Source organism: Phascolarctos cinereus, unplaced genomic scaffold (genome assembly GCF_003287225.1).
Source record: "Phascolarctos cinereus isolate Bilbo 61053 unplaced genomic scaffold, phaCin_HiC Scaffold_4;HRSCAF=312, whole genome shotgun sequence".
Classification (NCBI taxonomy): Eukaryota; Metazoa; Chordata; class Mammalia; order Diprotodontia; family Phascolarctidae; genus Phascolarctos; species Phascolarctos cinereus.
Window position 1 is genome coordinate 136,837,141 of NW_027555847.1, and position 14,804 is coordinate 136,851,944.

Here is a 14,804-nt window from a genome sequence, read left to right on the forward strand (position 1 = left end):
ACCAGAGGGTAAAATAGAATTTGAAAGAATCCACCAATCACCTCCTGAAAGAGATCCCCAAAGGAAAACTCCTAGGAATACTGTAGCCAAATCCCAGGTCAAGGAGAAAATATTGCAAGCAGCCAGAAAGCAACGATTCAAGTATTGTGGAAACACAATCAGGACAACACAAGATTTAGTAGCTTCTATGTTTGGAATATAATATTCCAGAGGTCAAAGGAGAAAGGATTACAGCCAAGATTCACCTACCCAGCAAAACTGAGTATAATCCTTCAGGGGAAAAAATGGTCATTCAGTAAAATAGAGGACTTTCAAGCATTCTTGATGAAAAGACCAGAGCTGAATAGAAAATCTGACTTTTAAATATAAGACTCAAGAGCAGCACGAAGAGGTAAACAGGAAAGAGAAATCATAAGGGACTTATTAAGGTTGAACTGTTTACATTCCTGCATGGAAAGATGGTATTTGTAACTCATAAGACTTTCATCAGTATTAGGGTAATTGGAGGGAAAAAATATATTAGATAGACAGACAGACAGATAGATAGATAGAGGGCACAGGGTGAGTTGAAGATGAAGGGGTGATATCTGAGAGAGGATTATGCTGGGAGAGAGAGAAAGGGTAAATTATCTCACATAAAACAGATAAGAAAAGGCTTTTACAGTGGAGGGGAAGCAGGGGAAGGTGAGAGGGAATGAGTGAATCTTATTCTCATTGGATTTGGCTTATGGAGGGAATACCATACACACTCAATTGGGTATGGAATCCAGCTTACCCTACAGGAAAATAGGAGGGAAGGGGATAAGAAAGCAGGGGGAATGATAAAAGGGAGGGCAGATTGGGGGAGGGGGTAATTAGAAGCAAACACTTCTGAGGAGGGACAGGATCAAAAGAGAGAATAGAATAAATGGGGGGTAGGATAGGATGAAGGGAAATATAGTTAGTTTTCTACAACATGACTACTATGGAAGTGTTTTGCATGACTACACATGTATAACCTGTGTTGAGTTGCTTGCCCTCTCAATGAGGGTAGATGGGGAGGGAGGAAGGGAGAAAATCTGTAACCCAAAATTTTAAAAACAAATGTTAAAAATTGTTTTCAAATGCAACTGGGAAATAAGATATACAGGCAATGGGGTATAGAAATCTATCCTACCCTACAGGAAAATAGAAGGGGAAGGGGAAAGAGAAGATGTGGGAGATAGAAGGGAGGGCAGATTAGGGGTATTCAGAGAGGTATTCAGAATGCACGCCATCTTGGGGTAGGGGTAGGGATGACATGGGGAGAAAATGTGGAACTTAAAATCTTGTGGAAGTGAATGTTGAAAACTGAAAATAAATAAATTAAAATGAAAATGAAAAAAAAGAAATTATCAGGGAAAACTGCCCAATATTCTAGAATCAGAGGGTAAAATAGAAATAGAAAGAATGCACCAATCACCTCCTGATAGATCCCTATACTTAGGAATAGTATAGCCAAATTCCAGACTTTCAGGTCAAGGAGAAAATATTTCAAGCAGCCAGAAAGAAACAATTCAAATATCATGGAGCCACAGTCAGGATCACATAAGATTTAGCAGCTTCCATGTTAAAGGAACCTGATATTCTAGAAGGCAAAGGAGGATTACAATCAAGGACAATCTACCCAGAAAAACTGAGTATAATACTTCAGGGGGAAAAACGGATATTTAATGAAGTAGAAGACTTTCAAGGATTCCTGAGGAAAAGACCAGAGATGAATAGAAAATCTAACATTCAAACATAAGACTCAAGAGAAGCATAAAAAGGTAAACATGAAAGAATAATCATAAGAAATTCAATAAAGTTAAACTGTTTACATTTCTATATGAGAAAATGATATATGTAATTCCTAATAACTTAGAAGTATTCTACATAAACAGGGAATGAGTATGAGTTGATTATGTTGGGGTGATCTAAAAAAATGGGGTGAGAATGAGGATGCACTTGTAGAAGGGGGAAGGGAGAGGTAGAATGAAGAAAATTTTATCACATTAAAGAAGAATGGAGGGAAGTTTTCATAGTGGAGGGGAAAATGGGGCTGGTGGTGACAGGCAATGCTCAAACCTCAGTCTCATCAATATTGGTTCAAAGAGTGAAGAATATAAATACACATTCACTTGGGTATAGAAACCTATCTTACCCAAAAGAGAAACAGGACAGGAAGGTGATAAGAGATATGGGGGAGGGTAGACTGGGGGTGATAATGGTCAGAAGTAAAACAGACTTTTGAGGAGGAATAAGATAAAAAGAGAGAAAAGGATAAACAGAAGAAAATAGGCTGAAGGAAAATATACACAAAAAAAGAAAAAAACCAAAAAATACACAGTAATCATAACTATGAATGTGAATGGGAGGAGGTCAGCCACAAAAAGGAAGAAGACAGCAGAATGGATTAGAAACCAGAATTTAACAATATGTTGTTTACAAGAGACACACTTGAAACAGAAAGACACACACACAGAGTTTAAAAAAAAAAAGAGGGGCTGATGGAGAAGCTATTATACTTCAGCTAAAATCAAAAAATGCAGGGGTAGCAATCATGACTCCAGACAAAGCAAAAGCAAAATTGGATCAAACTAAGAGATGATCAAGGAAACTACATTTTACTAAAAAGTACCATAGACAATGAAGCAATATAAAAAAATCTTTTTACAGCAATGTTCTGTGATACAGGCCTCATTTCTCAAATACATAGGGAACTGAGTTATATTTTTTAAAATGAGAGCCATTCCTCAATTGGTGGTCAAAGAATATGAACAGGCAATTTTCAGAAAAAGAAAAGATGTTATCTATATTCATATGAAAAAATGATCTAAATAATTATTAATTAGAGAAATGCAGATTATAACAACCCTGAGGACCACCTCACACCTATCAGATATGATAAATGCTGGAGGGGCTGAAGGAAAATAGATATACTAACAAATTGTCAGGGGAGTTGTTAATTTGTCCAATCATTCTGAAGAAAAATTTGGAACTATGTCTAAAGGGTTATAAAACTGTGCATACCCTTTGACCCAGCAATACTACTACTAGGTCTGTACCGCAAAGAGATAATAAAAGACCTATATGTACCAAACTATTTATTTTTTTGTGGTGGCAAAGAATTGAAAATTGAAGGGATGCCCATCAATTAGGGAATGGCTAAACAAGTTGTGACATATGATTGTGATGTACTATTGTGCTATAAAAAATGACGAGGTGGGGGCAGCTAGGTGGCACAATGGATAGAGCACTGGCCCTGGATTCAGAAGGACCTGAGTTCAAATCTGGCATCAGACATACAACACTTACTAGCTGTGTGACCCTGGGCTAGTCACTTAAACCCATTGCCTACCCAAAAAAAAGACAGGGTCGGGGGGAGAGGCGGTTTCAGAAAAAAAACAAACGAACATGGCAAGACCTATATGAACTGATGCAGTGATGTGAGATTACTGTGCACAGTAATCAACTGTGAAAGACTTAGCTACTCTGATCAATACAACAATCCAAGATAATTCCAAAGGGTTCATGATGAAAAAATACTATCCATCTCCTAAGAGAGAACTGATGAACTAAGTGCAAATTGAAGCATAATTTTCTCATTTCTTTTTCTTTTTGGGTGATATGGCTAATATGGAAATGTTTTACATGATTTCACATTTATAACTGATATTATTTTGCTTACCTTCTCAGTGGATGGTGGAGGCAAGGGAGAGAATCTGGAACTCAAAATTTAAAAAGAAAAGAATGTTAAGAAATTAATTATTTTTTTAAATGATGATGATAACTGGTATTTATGTAGCATCTAGAATTAGAATTTCTTTTACTGTCTTTAATGAGATCTCAGCCATCCTGGCTGTGTAAGTGTTTTAGAAAGATTTCCCACACTGGTTGATTTCTGGAGGCAGAGCAGCACTAGGCAGAAGTACAAAGTGCTAGCCAATGAAGAAAATGCTCAGGACCTGGACACAAGGCAGACTAATTCTTGCCAGATTGCTGGACTCCATAAATGAATCAGTCAGTCAATATTTACTAAGTGCCTATTATGAGCTAAGCGCTGGGAATCCAAAGAAAGGCAAAAGAGTCCCTGATCTCAAGGAGCTCACAGGGGGAGGTAACATGCAAACAATTATGCACAAACAAGCTATGTGCATAATAAATTGGAAATAATCAACAGAAGGAAGGCATCAGAATCAAGGGTGATCAGGAAAGTCTTCCTGTAGGCTAGTATGATTTTAACTGAGACTTAAAGGAAGCCAGGGAAGCCAGGAAGCAGAGATGAGGATGAAGCTCTTCAAATATGCTCCTGATGGAATTCTTCATTGAAATGAGCCTGTGGGAACATTGAGAGTACAGGAATGAAGAGTGCATACCATCTCTAATGTAGTGGATGGAACCAATTTTACTCAAAAAGGATAAGAACCTTATTCAGTGGCTCAGAGCCAATCTTGGTGGTAAACAACTGGAGCAGAGTTGCTCCAGCCAAAGAAGCAAAGACACTAACTTTCTGATTTTTCAACAACGGGGGAAAAAAACAGGCTTTGGATGAATTAAAGATTGTGCTAACAACAGATGACAAAGAAAATGAAAAGTTTCATTCAAGCTTTTCATGAACAGATTTATAACGTAATCAAAGCTCCAGAAGAAACCAAATTGGAAATGTCAACTCCCAACGAAAATTGTATAATATCACCTATAAAGAACACAAAGAGACCCATTCATGTTTATATGTGAAATAGTACAGGATAGCCTAAGTGCCAAAACATTTGAAGGCATGAGGACTTCCCTTCAAAGAGTAAGTGTAAAGTTCATCTTGATCAAGCCACCAAAAATAAACTTTTTTTTTGCTTTTTGGTGAAGCAAGTGGGGTTAAGTGACTTGCCCAAGGTCACACAGCTAGTGTTATGTGTCTGAGATCGCATTTGAACTCAGGTCCTCCTGACTCCAAGGCCAGAGCTCTATCCACTGTGCCACCTAGCTGACCCCAGAAATAAACATTTATGGAGAAGAAAACATTTTAATGAAATAAAAGTGTCTAAAACTGATATATAATGTATTTTGGGTTATTATACACTCAAAAATTTATGGACCTTCTCAAATCTGCAACTGAGTGTTCTTCATTTAAAAACAGTTGTTACAGCAGCATGAGAAACAAGGAAACAAAGAGTTCATGGCATCACCAACGTACTGTATACCAAACTCACTAAGATATAGAATAATAAATTTGAGAGGCAATAACAGAAAGGGAAATCTCAGTTCAAATAACTACAAAATGGATAAAATATTTAGGAATGAATCTACCAAAGAACTCTCAATACAGAGAGCTAGCTAAAATAATAACATAATTCATTTGGAGAAACAAAAATTCTAGGACAGTGGTGTTAAACTCAAATGGAAAAAGATCCCTGTGGGCTCCATCTTGACTCAGAAAACTGCAAATGAACAATATCTACATTGTATTGCATTTTGTATTGTTTTGTTAAATATTTCCCAATTAACTTTTAATCTTGTTCTGGTTTCACTCAGGAATTTTGATGTAGCAGGCCTTGGGTTTGCCACCTCTGGTCTAGGATATCAAGGGAAATAATGAAAAAAGGAAGGGACAAAGGAGAATAGCCCTTCTAGACTTCAAACTATATTTTAAAGTGCATTCATCAAACCATTTGGTATCGGTTAAAAAATAGACAAGTAGTCAAATGGAACTCACTAGACAAGGAAGAAGTAGGAATAATGGAATGCAATCACATAGTGTTTGTCAAACTTCCAAAAATAAATTACTTAGGACAGAATTTCCTATTTTATAAAAAACAAAACCAAAAACCTTTTAGAAAAACCAGGAAGTGGTCTGGCAGAGATTAGGATCAGAACAATGTGTTATAACATATTCCACAATGAATTCAAAGTGGATACTTGACCTGAATATTAAGGATATTATCATAAAAAAAAAACTAGAAGAGCAGACCATAAGATCTTTCAGAGCCACAAGGAGATAAAATTCATAATGAAACAAGGGATAGAGGGAACGACAAAAGATAAAATAGATTAACTTTGATTACACGAATTGAAAAGCTTTTGCACGAATAAAATGTACGCATCTAGGATGAGGAAAGGTTGACTGGGAAAAACATCTTTTTATCCAGTATCTCTGAGGGTTTGGTATCCATGGTAGATAGACAAGTAATAGAAATATGGATAACAGAAATATATAAGATCAAAAGCTATTCCCCAGCAGACAAGTGGTTAAAGGAACGAACAAACAGTTCTCAAAAGAATTACAAACTATTAACAACCACATTAAGGAATACTCCAAATCACTCATAATGAGGAAAATGCAAAACAAAAACAAACTTGAGGTTTCACTTCACAAACAGCAAATTGGTAAAGAAGACAAAAGATGGGAATAGTCAATGTTGGAGGGGCTATGGAAAGACAGGCACACTAATGTGTGCCTAACAAAGCAGTGGTTTTGGGAGGTATAAATTAGTATAACCATTCTGGACAGTGATTTGGAATCACGTAGATAACATAGCTGAAAGGGCCTTATCCTTTGACCCAAAGATCTTCTCATGCTAAGCACATGTAAACTCTAAGGTCAGTGACCAAAAGAAAAAACAGGGTTCCACAATATTGCCAAATTTATCATCCTTACACAAAAACCTGGCCACATAATTATTCTGTTCTCAAACTTTCAGTGCTTTCTGTGGTAAACTAGAAAGCTAGTGATCTTTCTGAACCTAGCCTTTTATACTCTCACTACTTCCCCTTTCCTGGCTGGAAACTCCTGCCTACCTTGACATCTCTCTCATTTTTCACCTTTTCTTCATTCATAGCATAACTGCTCTAATTCAGGTCCTTATCACCTTTCCCTTACATTATGAAAAAGACTCCCAATTGGTCTCCCTATTTTAAATCTCTTCCTTCTCTAATCCATCTCCCACACAACTGCCCAAATGATAATCCTGAAGCCCAGGTTTGACCATGGCATTCCTCTATTGCCTATAGAATCAAATACAAACTCCTATTTGGCATTTTAAGCCCTTCCTTCTTTCCAGGTTTACTACACATTACTCCCATTCATGTACTTGATATACCATCCAAATTGGCTTATCTGCTGTTCCATGTATACCATATTGGAACGCCTGGAATACATTCACTCAGGAACTTCCTGTCTCTTAGAATCCCTAGTTTGCTTTCAAAGTTGAGTTTAAATGCCATATCCAATGAGGACTTTCCTAATGTTTTAGATATGAGTCAACAAGCATTTTTAAAGTACCTTTTCCCAGGTACTGTGCGAAATTCTGGGAATACAAGTCACCCAATTACCATGTCTGTTTTATATTTACTTCTGTAGATGGTTTCTTCTGACAGAACATAAACTCCTTTAGCGAACTTGGTTTATCTGTTTTTATCTCTGTATTTCCTGTGCTTAATAAATGCTCATCGATGAATACCTAAAACCTTCTATACTAGAAATCCCCTTTCCTAGTTATTAGCCTTTTTTATCCCACTTTGGAGATGTCTGTTGCTAGCCCCCCTTTCGGGAAATGTTGCCCTAGGTGGGAGGTGCTGCCTTAATATCCTTCCCTTGTTGCCTCAGTCACCTCCTCTCTGCCCCACCCTTAGGCATATCAAGTTAAGCAATATAACCTCTATGGGTCAAAATAAAATGTGCCAAATACAGCCTTATGGTTTGGCAGCAGTCTGATTTAATTTTTCTGCAAAATTGCCTTTAATTCCTAGGGCAGTTTCAACAGCTAGAATACTCCCTATCATCTACTGAACATAGTTTACTACTGACACTCAAACTCCTCCACAATCTGGTGCTATCATGATGCCTTGCTACCATCCCTATCTACTTTCCCCAGTTTTTGCTTATCTTGTTCCCTATCTATCTCTGAAATCCTCTCCTTCAATCTCCACCTGGTTAATTCCTACCCTTTCTGAAGAGCCATCCTAAATGCCCCTTTCCTGGGAAGTTTTTCCTGATTCCTAGTTAAGTAAGACTTTCTTTCTTAGGCCTTGAAATGCACTGTCCCATTCCTAATCTTGCTCTATTTTGAGTCATATCTGCATGGGAATCACATTCTCTTACTAGACACTAAACTCAATCAGGACAGAAATCATCTTTCTTGCTATTTTTTCCCCATCACCAAGTACAGAGATTTAATAAATGGTTAAAGGAAACCTCTGTAGAGGGGTCCACAGGAAGGTACTGTTGGAAATTTGTCTATATTTAAGGGTCTGAGACAACGTGGAAAGACAGGGGTTGTATATTTGCTCTTAAGGAAGAAATGTGGGAAGCTCCTAAGTGAAAGTACAAGGCACCTGATCAAAGGTATAAAGTCAACTTTAAGGAGGTAGAATGCTGAGATCTGCTTTTTAATATTCCTTTTTATAAATTCCCATGTTTTACATTTTGGGACATGGCAAATGTGTGGATTTGTTTTGTCTGATGAAGCTTATTTGTTATAAGAATTGTCTTTTTTAAAAAAATAGTATTTGGGGGTAGAGGGAATAAGCATTTATATGGATGGTGCCTACCTACTGTGTGTCAGGCACCGTGCTGAGTGCATTTTTCAATTATCTCATGTGATCCTTACAACCATCTTTGCAAGGTAAGTGCTGTTATTATCCCTATTTTATAGTTGAGGAAGTTGAGGTAAACAGAGATTAAGTGACTTGCTCATGACCACAATGCTGTAAGGGTCTGAGGCCAAATTTGAACTCAAGTCTTTCTGACTCCAAGCCCAGACCTTTAACCACTGTTCCACCAGCCACCTTTAGAGAGGAACTTTCAATAGTATTGCCAAAAAAAAAAAAGAGGGGGAAAGAGAAAAGGTCACTGGTAATATTTTTTAAAATGCAGAGAAGGAAATTCAGGGGAAAACAAAAGCAAATTAGTTTTAAAAGTAGCATGTTGAATTTATTATATACTTTAAAAAAGTAAATTATATGTACTAGATATTCAGTTTCACATACACTTTTTTTGGTTCTACTTTGTATATATAATTTTTGGGGGTTAAATTCAGAACATAAAACAATTTTAAGAAATGTTTTGTCTAAAAAAAATTTTTTTCCCCTAAATCTTGTCAGGGTGCACAAATACTTAGTGAGTAGGTCTCTCCTGAAAGATATATGGGAGTTTGTTGGACATCCTGTCCCTAGAATAATTAAGGTAGGAATCTGGATGGAGGACCCAGAACATTTAATTACAGGAAGGTCTAAGGGACTCCCTGAATCATGAAGTTTTGTGTGATGTACAGAGCTTGGTTAGATTGTTTTTAAGCCTCTTGCCAGTGGAGTAGTGTTCAGTTCTAGCATCTATTAATAACCAGCTCCTAAGCAGGAATTACTGAGGGTGCATGAGACCTCAACAGCCCAAAGGCCAAAGTCTTTGGGTCTGCAAAAGCAGGGTCACTGAATAAATATTCAGGATTATCCTTTCCCAGTGGATATATACTTCTCCTTCTGGGTTGAGGACGGAGTGAGAAAGTATCTGTGATGGTTGTAGGTGAAGAGGAAAAGAACAAATCCAAGAAAACTTTAAAAAGGCAATTATTTTGCTTTACTCGTTTTGAGAGGAAAGGCTGAGGAAAAACCTAGGGAGGAATATGAGAATGATGCACAACTGGGGAATGAGATGGCCTGATGAGGCCACTTTCTCTGTCCTGTTTGAAGAGTGGCAGTAAGCAAGCCCAGCACAGATCCCTCTGGGGTGGCTCAGGGTCTTGGCTAAGTAAGGATTTCAGGGATGCCTAATACAGAGTCTCCTTGGCATGGGTCCTCAGGTGTCTCATCAGGTGAGAATTGCGGCTAAAGCTCCGCCCACATTGGCTACAGGTATAGGGTCTGGCACCTGTGTGGATGGCTTGATGCCTAAGCAGGTTACAGCCCCGGCTGAAGCTCTTTCCACACTGCTGACACTGCTGAGGAGCCTCCTTGATTGGCCCCCCAAGCTCTTTTATGTCTTTGCCTGTTCCCAGAGCATCAGTTGCTGGATGAGTCCCAAGGTGGCGCTGCAGGTGGGCGTTGCGGCGGAAGCTCCTTCCACAGGTTTTGCAGAGGTATGGCCTCTCTCCAGTATGGGTCCGAATGTGCCGTACCAGGTTGGAGCTGTTTCGGAAGCAACGGCCACATGTGTCACAGGGGTGAGGTTTTTCCCCTGTATGTATACGCTGATGACGAGCCAAGTGAGCGCTCTGGCTGAAGCGTTCCCCACACTCACTACAGCGGCATGGCCGTTCACCAGTGTGGCTGCGCTGGTGGCGGCTCAGGTCCTGGCTCTGGCTGAAGCGTTTGTTGCACTGGCTACAGTGATGGGGCCTCTCTCCACCATGAGTCAGCATATGGCGTGCAAGGCCAGCCCGGCGCACGAAGTGCTTTCCACACTCAGAACAGGCATAGGGCTTTTCACCAGTATGTACACGGCGATGACTGGCTAGCTGGGAGCTCTGGCTAAAGGCACGTCCACAGTCCTCGCAGGAGAAGGGCCGTTCTCCTGTATGTATCCGTTGGTGAGTGACCAGATGCTCATTCCTCTGGAAGGCCTTGCCACATTCACCACACACATGAGGCTTCTGCTCAATGGGAGCTTCCTGCTGCTGGTGGTTGCTGGTACCCTGAAGAAAACTTCTGCCATACTCAACACCTTGAAGGGGCTTCTCCTCTGCATGGAGACTCAGGTGGCGTTGGAAATTGGCATGCCGCTGGAAACCCTGCCCACAGATGGAACACAGGAAGGCTGGTTTGATGTCCTGTTCTGTTTCCCTGGCATGGGCATGTAAATGTCGCAGGAGGCTGGACCGTCGGTGGAAACCCTGTCCACAATCAGCACATAAGAAGGCCATCTCTGCAGAATGGATCTGCTGGTGTTTTCTCAGGTGACCACTCTGCCGGAAGCATTCCCCACACTCAGAACACACATACGGACGTTCATCTGTGTGTGTTCTCAGATGCAGCTTGAGGATGGAGCCACGGCCAAAGTTTTTCCCACAACATGGGCACTGGTATGGCTTGAGGGAATCATGGGTTCTTCTGTGTGCCTGAAGGCATGACAACTGGGAAAAGCTTATTCCACACTCAGGGCATGTCTTTGGTGTCTCCTCAGGCTCAAGTTTCTCTCGGACATCACAGACTTTTATTTCCCAAACTTCACTTTTACTAGGGGGGGGTGTTCCTTTACTCTCTGAAGCAGTAGGGCCCCATTGCCTTTCAGCCCCCCAGTGAGTCTCTTGTATATCTTCCCTGTTGGGCATCAAGGAAATATCGTTGCCTACCTTTCCTGGAATGGTTGCAGGCTTTTCTGAACTTTCTTGCTTTATTTTTTCCCTATTCTCTGTTCCAATTCCAAGCCCTGGGGGGAAAAACAGAAACATATGTAGGCAACAGGCCCAGCACAGAGAAGAATACTTAATGACAATGATGTGGGAGAAGGGAGAAAACCACAATGTAGAAGATAGGAAATAAAGTAGTAAGTTAACTAAATACTGAATGATCTTGCTCTGGTGTTCCCTCAGGGAGGGACTGAGTAAGGGAGTGAATGATGCTAAGAACCAAATACCATCTGGGAGATGTTATTAGGATATTTGATTTCATCAATGAGATTAACTCCCATGTATAGAAATTCTTTCTAGCAATTCAGTAACTTAAAAGAGTCTTAGAGAATTGTCTATGACAGTGAGAGGAGAGTGACCTGCCCAGAGTCACACAAAGAGGTCAGTGGCAAAGATCCTACTCAAAGCCCATGTCTTATGGCTCCAATTACTGCTCTTTCCTTGGTTCCAAGGAACCACGCTGGTAAAAAGAACAGCATAACTTCCACTTGATGGAGATTACACATTTTTTTTGTTTCTAATCAGCACAGAATCTTGGAACTACCAGAGATATTAAGATATCATTTAACTCTTATAAACTCCTTATTTTTCTGAATAAGAAAATGAGGCCCAGGTCACACTGTTACAACAAGCCAGCAGCATCCCAGGACTATAAGGATGCTGAGTTTCCCCCTTCTTTCTGCAGTGTTTTTTTTTTACTGCACTGACTTTTGGAAGGTTCAAATTGACTGGAACCTCCTATGCTAAAATGTTCTGTTTATGGCTATTCTGATGGCTATTTGGATTGGCTGGAGTAATAAGAGTATAAATGGAGTAATAGAATATAAATAAATGCTTCACATGAATGAATCTAGCTACAGCTAGCCAGCACTCAGGGCCGAACCCCCTCCCTCTTCCTGTATCTTCCTTGCTCCTTTCGAGGATCTTTTAGCACAAGCAGTGCCTTAGCAACAGTTGCCTGGTATCCCTTCCTAGCCCACTTTTCCTCTCCTGGAAAACTCTTCTCTGAGCTATGAAAGCATCCACAAAGAGGAAATTTTTTTTAGGTTAAGGGAAAAGGAACATTAAATAAAACAGATATAAAACCTTGACTACTGGTCTTTGGTAATTTTTTTCCCAGTCTGCAAAACTTAGTAGGTCTTTACTTAAAATCTATATACATAAGACACTGGCTCCCATTTGTCCCTGCCCCAGAGCTTTGAGGAGGCTGCTGGGGGTTGGGGCAGTTCTGAGTCAGAATGTAGATAATTTATAGGTTAGCAGTATAGTTGGGACTGGGTACTTTGGTCAGATCACTGATTGTTTACAAAATGTGTTTTCTTCCTTTTGTCCAGTCTCCTCATTCCAGTTTAAGGCTTCCCCCTGGGGCAGTACTCTGGTACTGTGGTTACTGCAGGGGCCAGAGAAGAGCTGTGGGTAAGCAAGAGGGAGGGGCCTTAAAGATTCGGTGGGGAGCCTGTTAGGGAGCAAGGAAAATCCAACAGAAAGCAGTCTAAAGTGTTTTTCTTTGTATCCCTAACAGTTAATTGCATAAAAATATGCTTGGTGAATTATGTTGCCCTTTCTCTCCCGGGATGCTTATTTACATGGCGACAAGTTGTTAAAAAGGCCAAATGAGAGGGAACTACAACACTCTGGCTATGCTCAAGCCTTCTGCAGGTAAGGACATGCTATGTTAGCTCCTGAGCAGGTTAAGCTGCCCTCTCTAGTACAGAGGCATGCACAAACGTTCTGGGATGTCAAGGGGCTTGCCCTCCTTCCACCCCACCAACATGGGGCACAGCAGACATTTCCCAGTCCCAAAGGTGAAAGGAATCTTACCTAGAGAGGGCGCAGGCCACACTTTCTCCACTACGACATCCTCAAATGTCAGAGACTCCTTGAAATCCCAAGGAAAGAAACAGAATAAAGATGAAAGAGACAATTGCCCCCTGTAGGCCCCCCACCCACCTTTTCTCTCAGTACCTGTTTCTCTAGGAACAATCACAGCAGTACTGATAGAATAGGGGGACTGGAAGTATTAGGAGCAAAATATATGTTATAGAGTTGGAGACATTTGGAAGAAAGGAAATGATGAACAGAGGGTCAGAGGAAGAATTTGGGAAAGAAAACCCATTGGCAGCAATCATTAAGAGTCTAGAACAGAAATGTCACTCTGCCTGAACCAGACTAAAAAGTGATTGGGAAATAGTTAACAAAATTAATGAAAAAAAATACAATATAGATAATGTCAATATGTGATTTTCTAAGTCAATATGTACATGCAGGCATCCTTTTCTATTTGAGATTGACACAACTGGTCTAAAGGACTTATGGTTCTCCTTGGGAGAGAGGAACTAAATTCCCAAATGTTAATTTTTTGTAAGTCTGGTCTGATCTCTTGTCCTGATGTCCCTGTTTCCATCGTCCACTCCCCCCTTCTTCCTCCACTTGGGATCCCAATAGGATAGTCATTCTGTAATCTTAAGAGGAACAACCAAAATCCCTAGCTCACCAGAACAGTTGCCAACTCCAGGTCTCTGGATCTCTCCTCCTGGGAAGGGGCAGGGCCCTGAGTAACAGCTGAGCCTGAGGGAGGAAAAAGGCACTGTAAAAAAGTCCATAACTTGACCCTGCACCTTCCCCGCTCACTCTTCAGGACCAGTTGGTCCCCATGACATATGTGGGCTGGGGGAGGCAGGCGACACTTGCTGGTGTAAAAAAGACACTTCCCTGTGCCCAGCAAAAACTAATCACTACCATTTTCTGCTCCCTTTCCCTGCCATGTTTGTGCCCCATTCTCACCTTGGACCACTCCCAGCCTTCCTGGGAGAAGACCAGCTCCTCACCTCTCTCTTGGTAGAGATGGAATTCTCCTTGTAGGCTAGGCTTGGACCTAGCTAGAAGACTCCACTTCCCCTCCTTTGAAGGCTTGGCTGGTTCTGGTTGGGGTTTCTGGGGCACCTCTCCAATGGTCAGGGCTGTTGGCTTCTCTGAGGGCACTATCCATGTGGGTGTGTGGCCAAGGACCTGGGAACCACTCATAAGGATAAGACTTGTGAAAGGTCATTCATTCCTCAGATAGTTAAAACTCTAAATTCACTTAAAATAATACCACCTCTAGAAAGATGGGAATAGAAGGAACAAATATTTCATCAAATTCCTAAGGTCAGCAAGGAACAGCAAGAGTCAGAGAGAGGAGGGAGACTGGGAGAGATTAACATTGCATCATCAATCCCAGAAGATAAAACCAGAAGAAACTGGTTGCCATTATAGCTGCAAGGATAAAGATTAGATAAGCATGTCTGGGCTCCTCAGTGCTTAAGGAATTAAGATCAAACTTCTCAGGTAATATTCACAGGCTTCCATAATCTGACTCTAACCTACCTTTCTTGCCTACTCCTACATTATTTCCTCCCCCCCCAAGGACCCCAACAAGTTCTCACACTTTCCCACCTCCGATGCCTAGAATGCTCTTGTTGCACTCTT

At 40.6% G+C, this 14,804-nt stretch overlaps 1 protein-coding gene across 8 annotated transcripts in view; it reads right to left on the reverse strand.

Moving 5' to 3' along the window:
- Positions 1 to 9,545: 9,545 nt before the first annotated feature.
- ZSCAN10 (zinc finger and SCAN domain containing 10) overlaps positions 9,546 to 14,804 on the reverse strand; it is a 128,926-nt gene continuing 123,667 nt past the window's right edge. For all 8 annotated transcript variants that reach the window (XM_078152633.1, XM_020995665.2, XM_078152631.1 and 5 more), the window contains 4 exons: positions 14,165 to 14,345; positions 13,831 to 13,904; positions 13,158 to 13,215; positions 9,546 to 11,356 (listed from right to left, as the gene is read on the reverse strand). In XM_078152633.1, the coding sequence (XP_078008759.1) occupies positions 9,759 to 11,356; positions 13,158 to 13,215; positions 13,831 to 13,904; positions 14,165 to 14,345 (1,911 nt within the window). In that variant the 3' untranslated portion in view covers positions 9,546 to 9,758. The remainder of the gene's footprint in view (positions 11,357 to 13,157; positions 13,216 to 13,830; positions 13,905 to 14,164; positions 14,346 to 14,804) is intronic.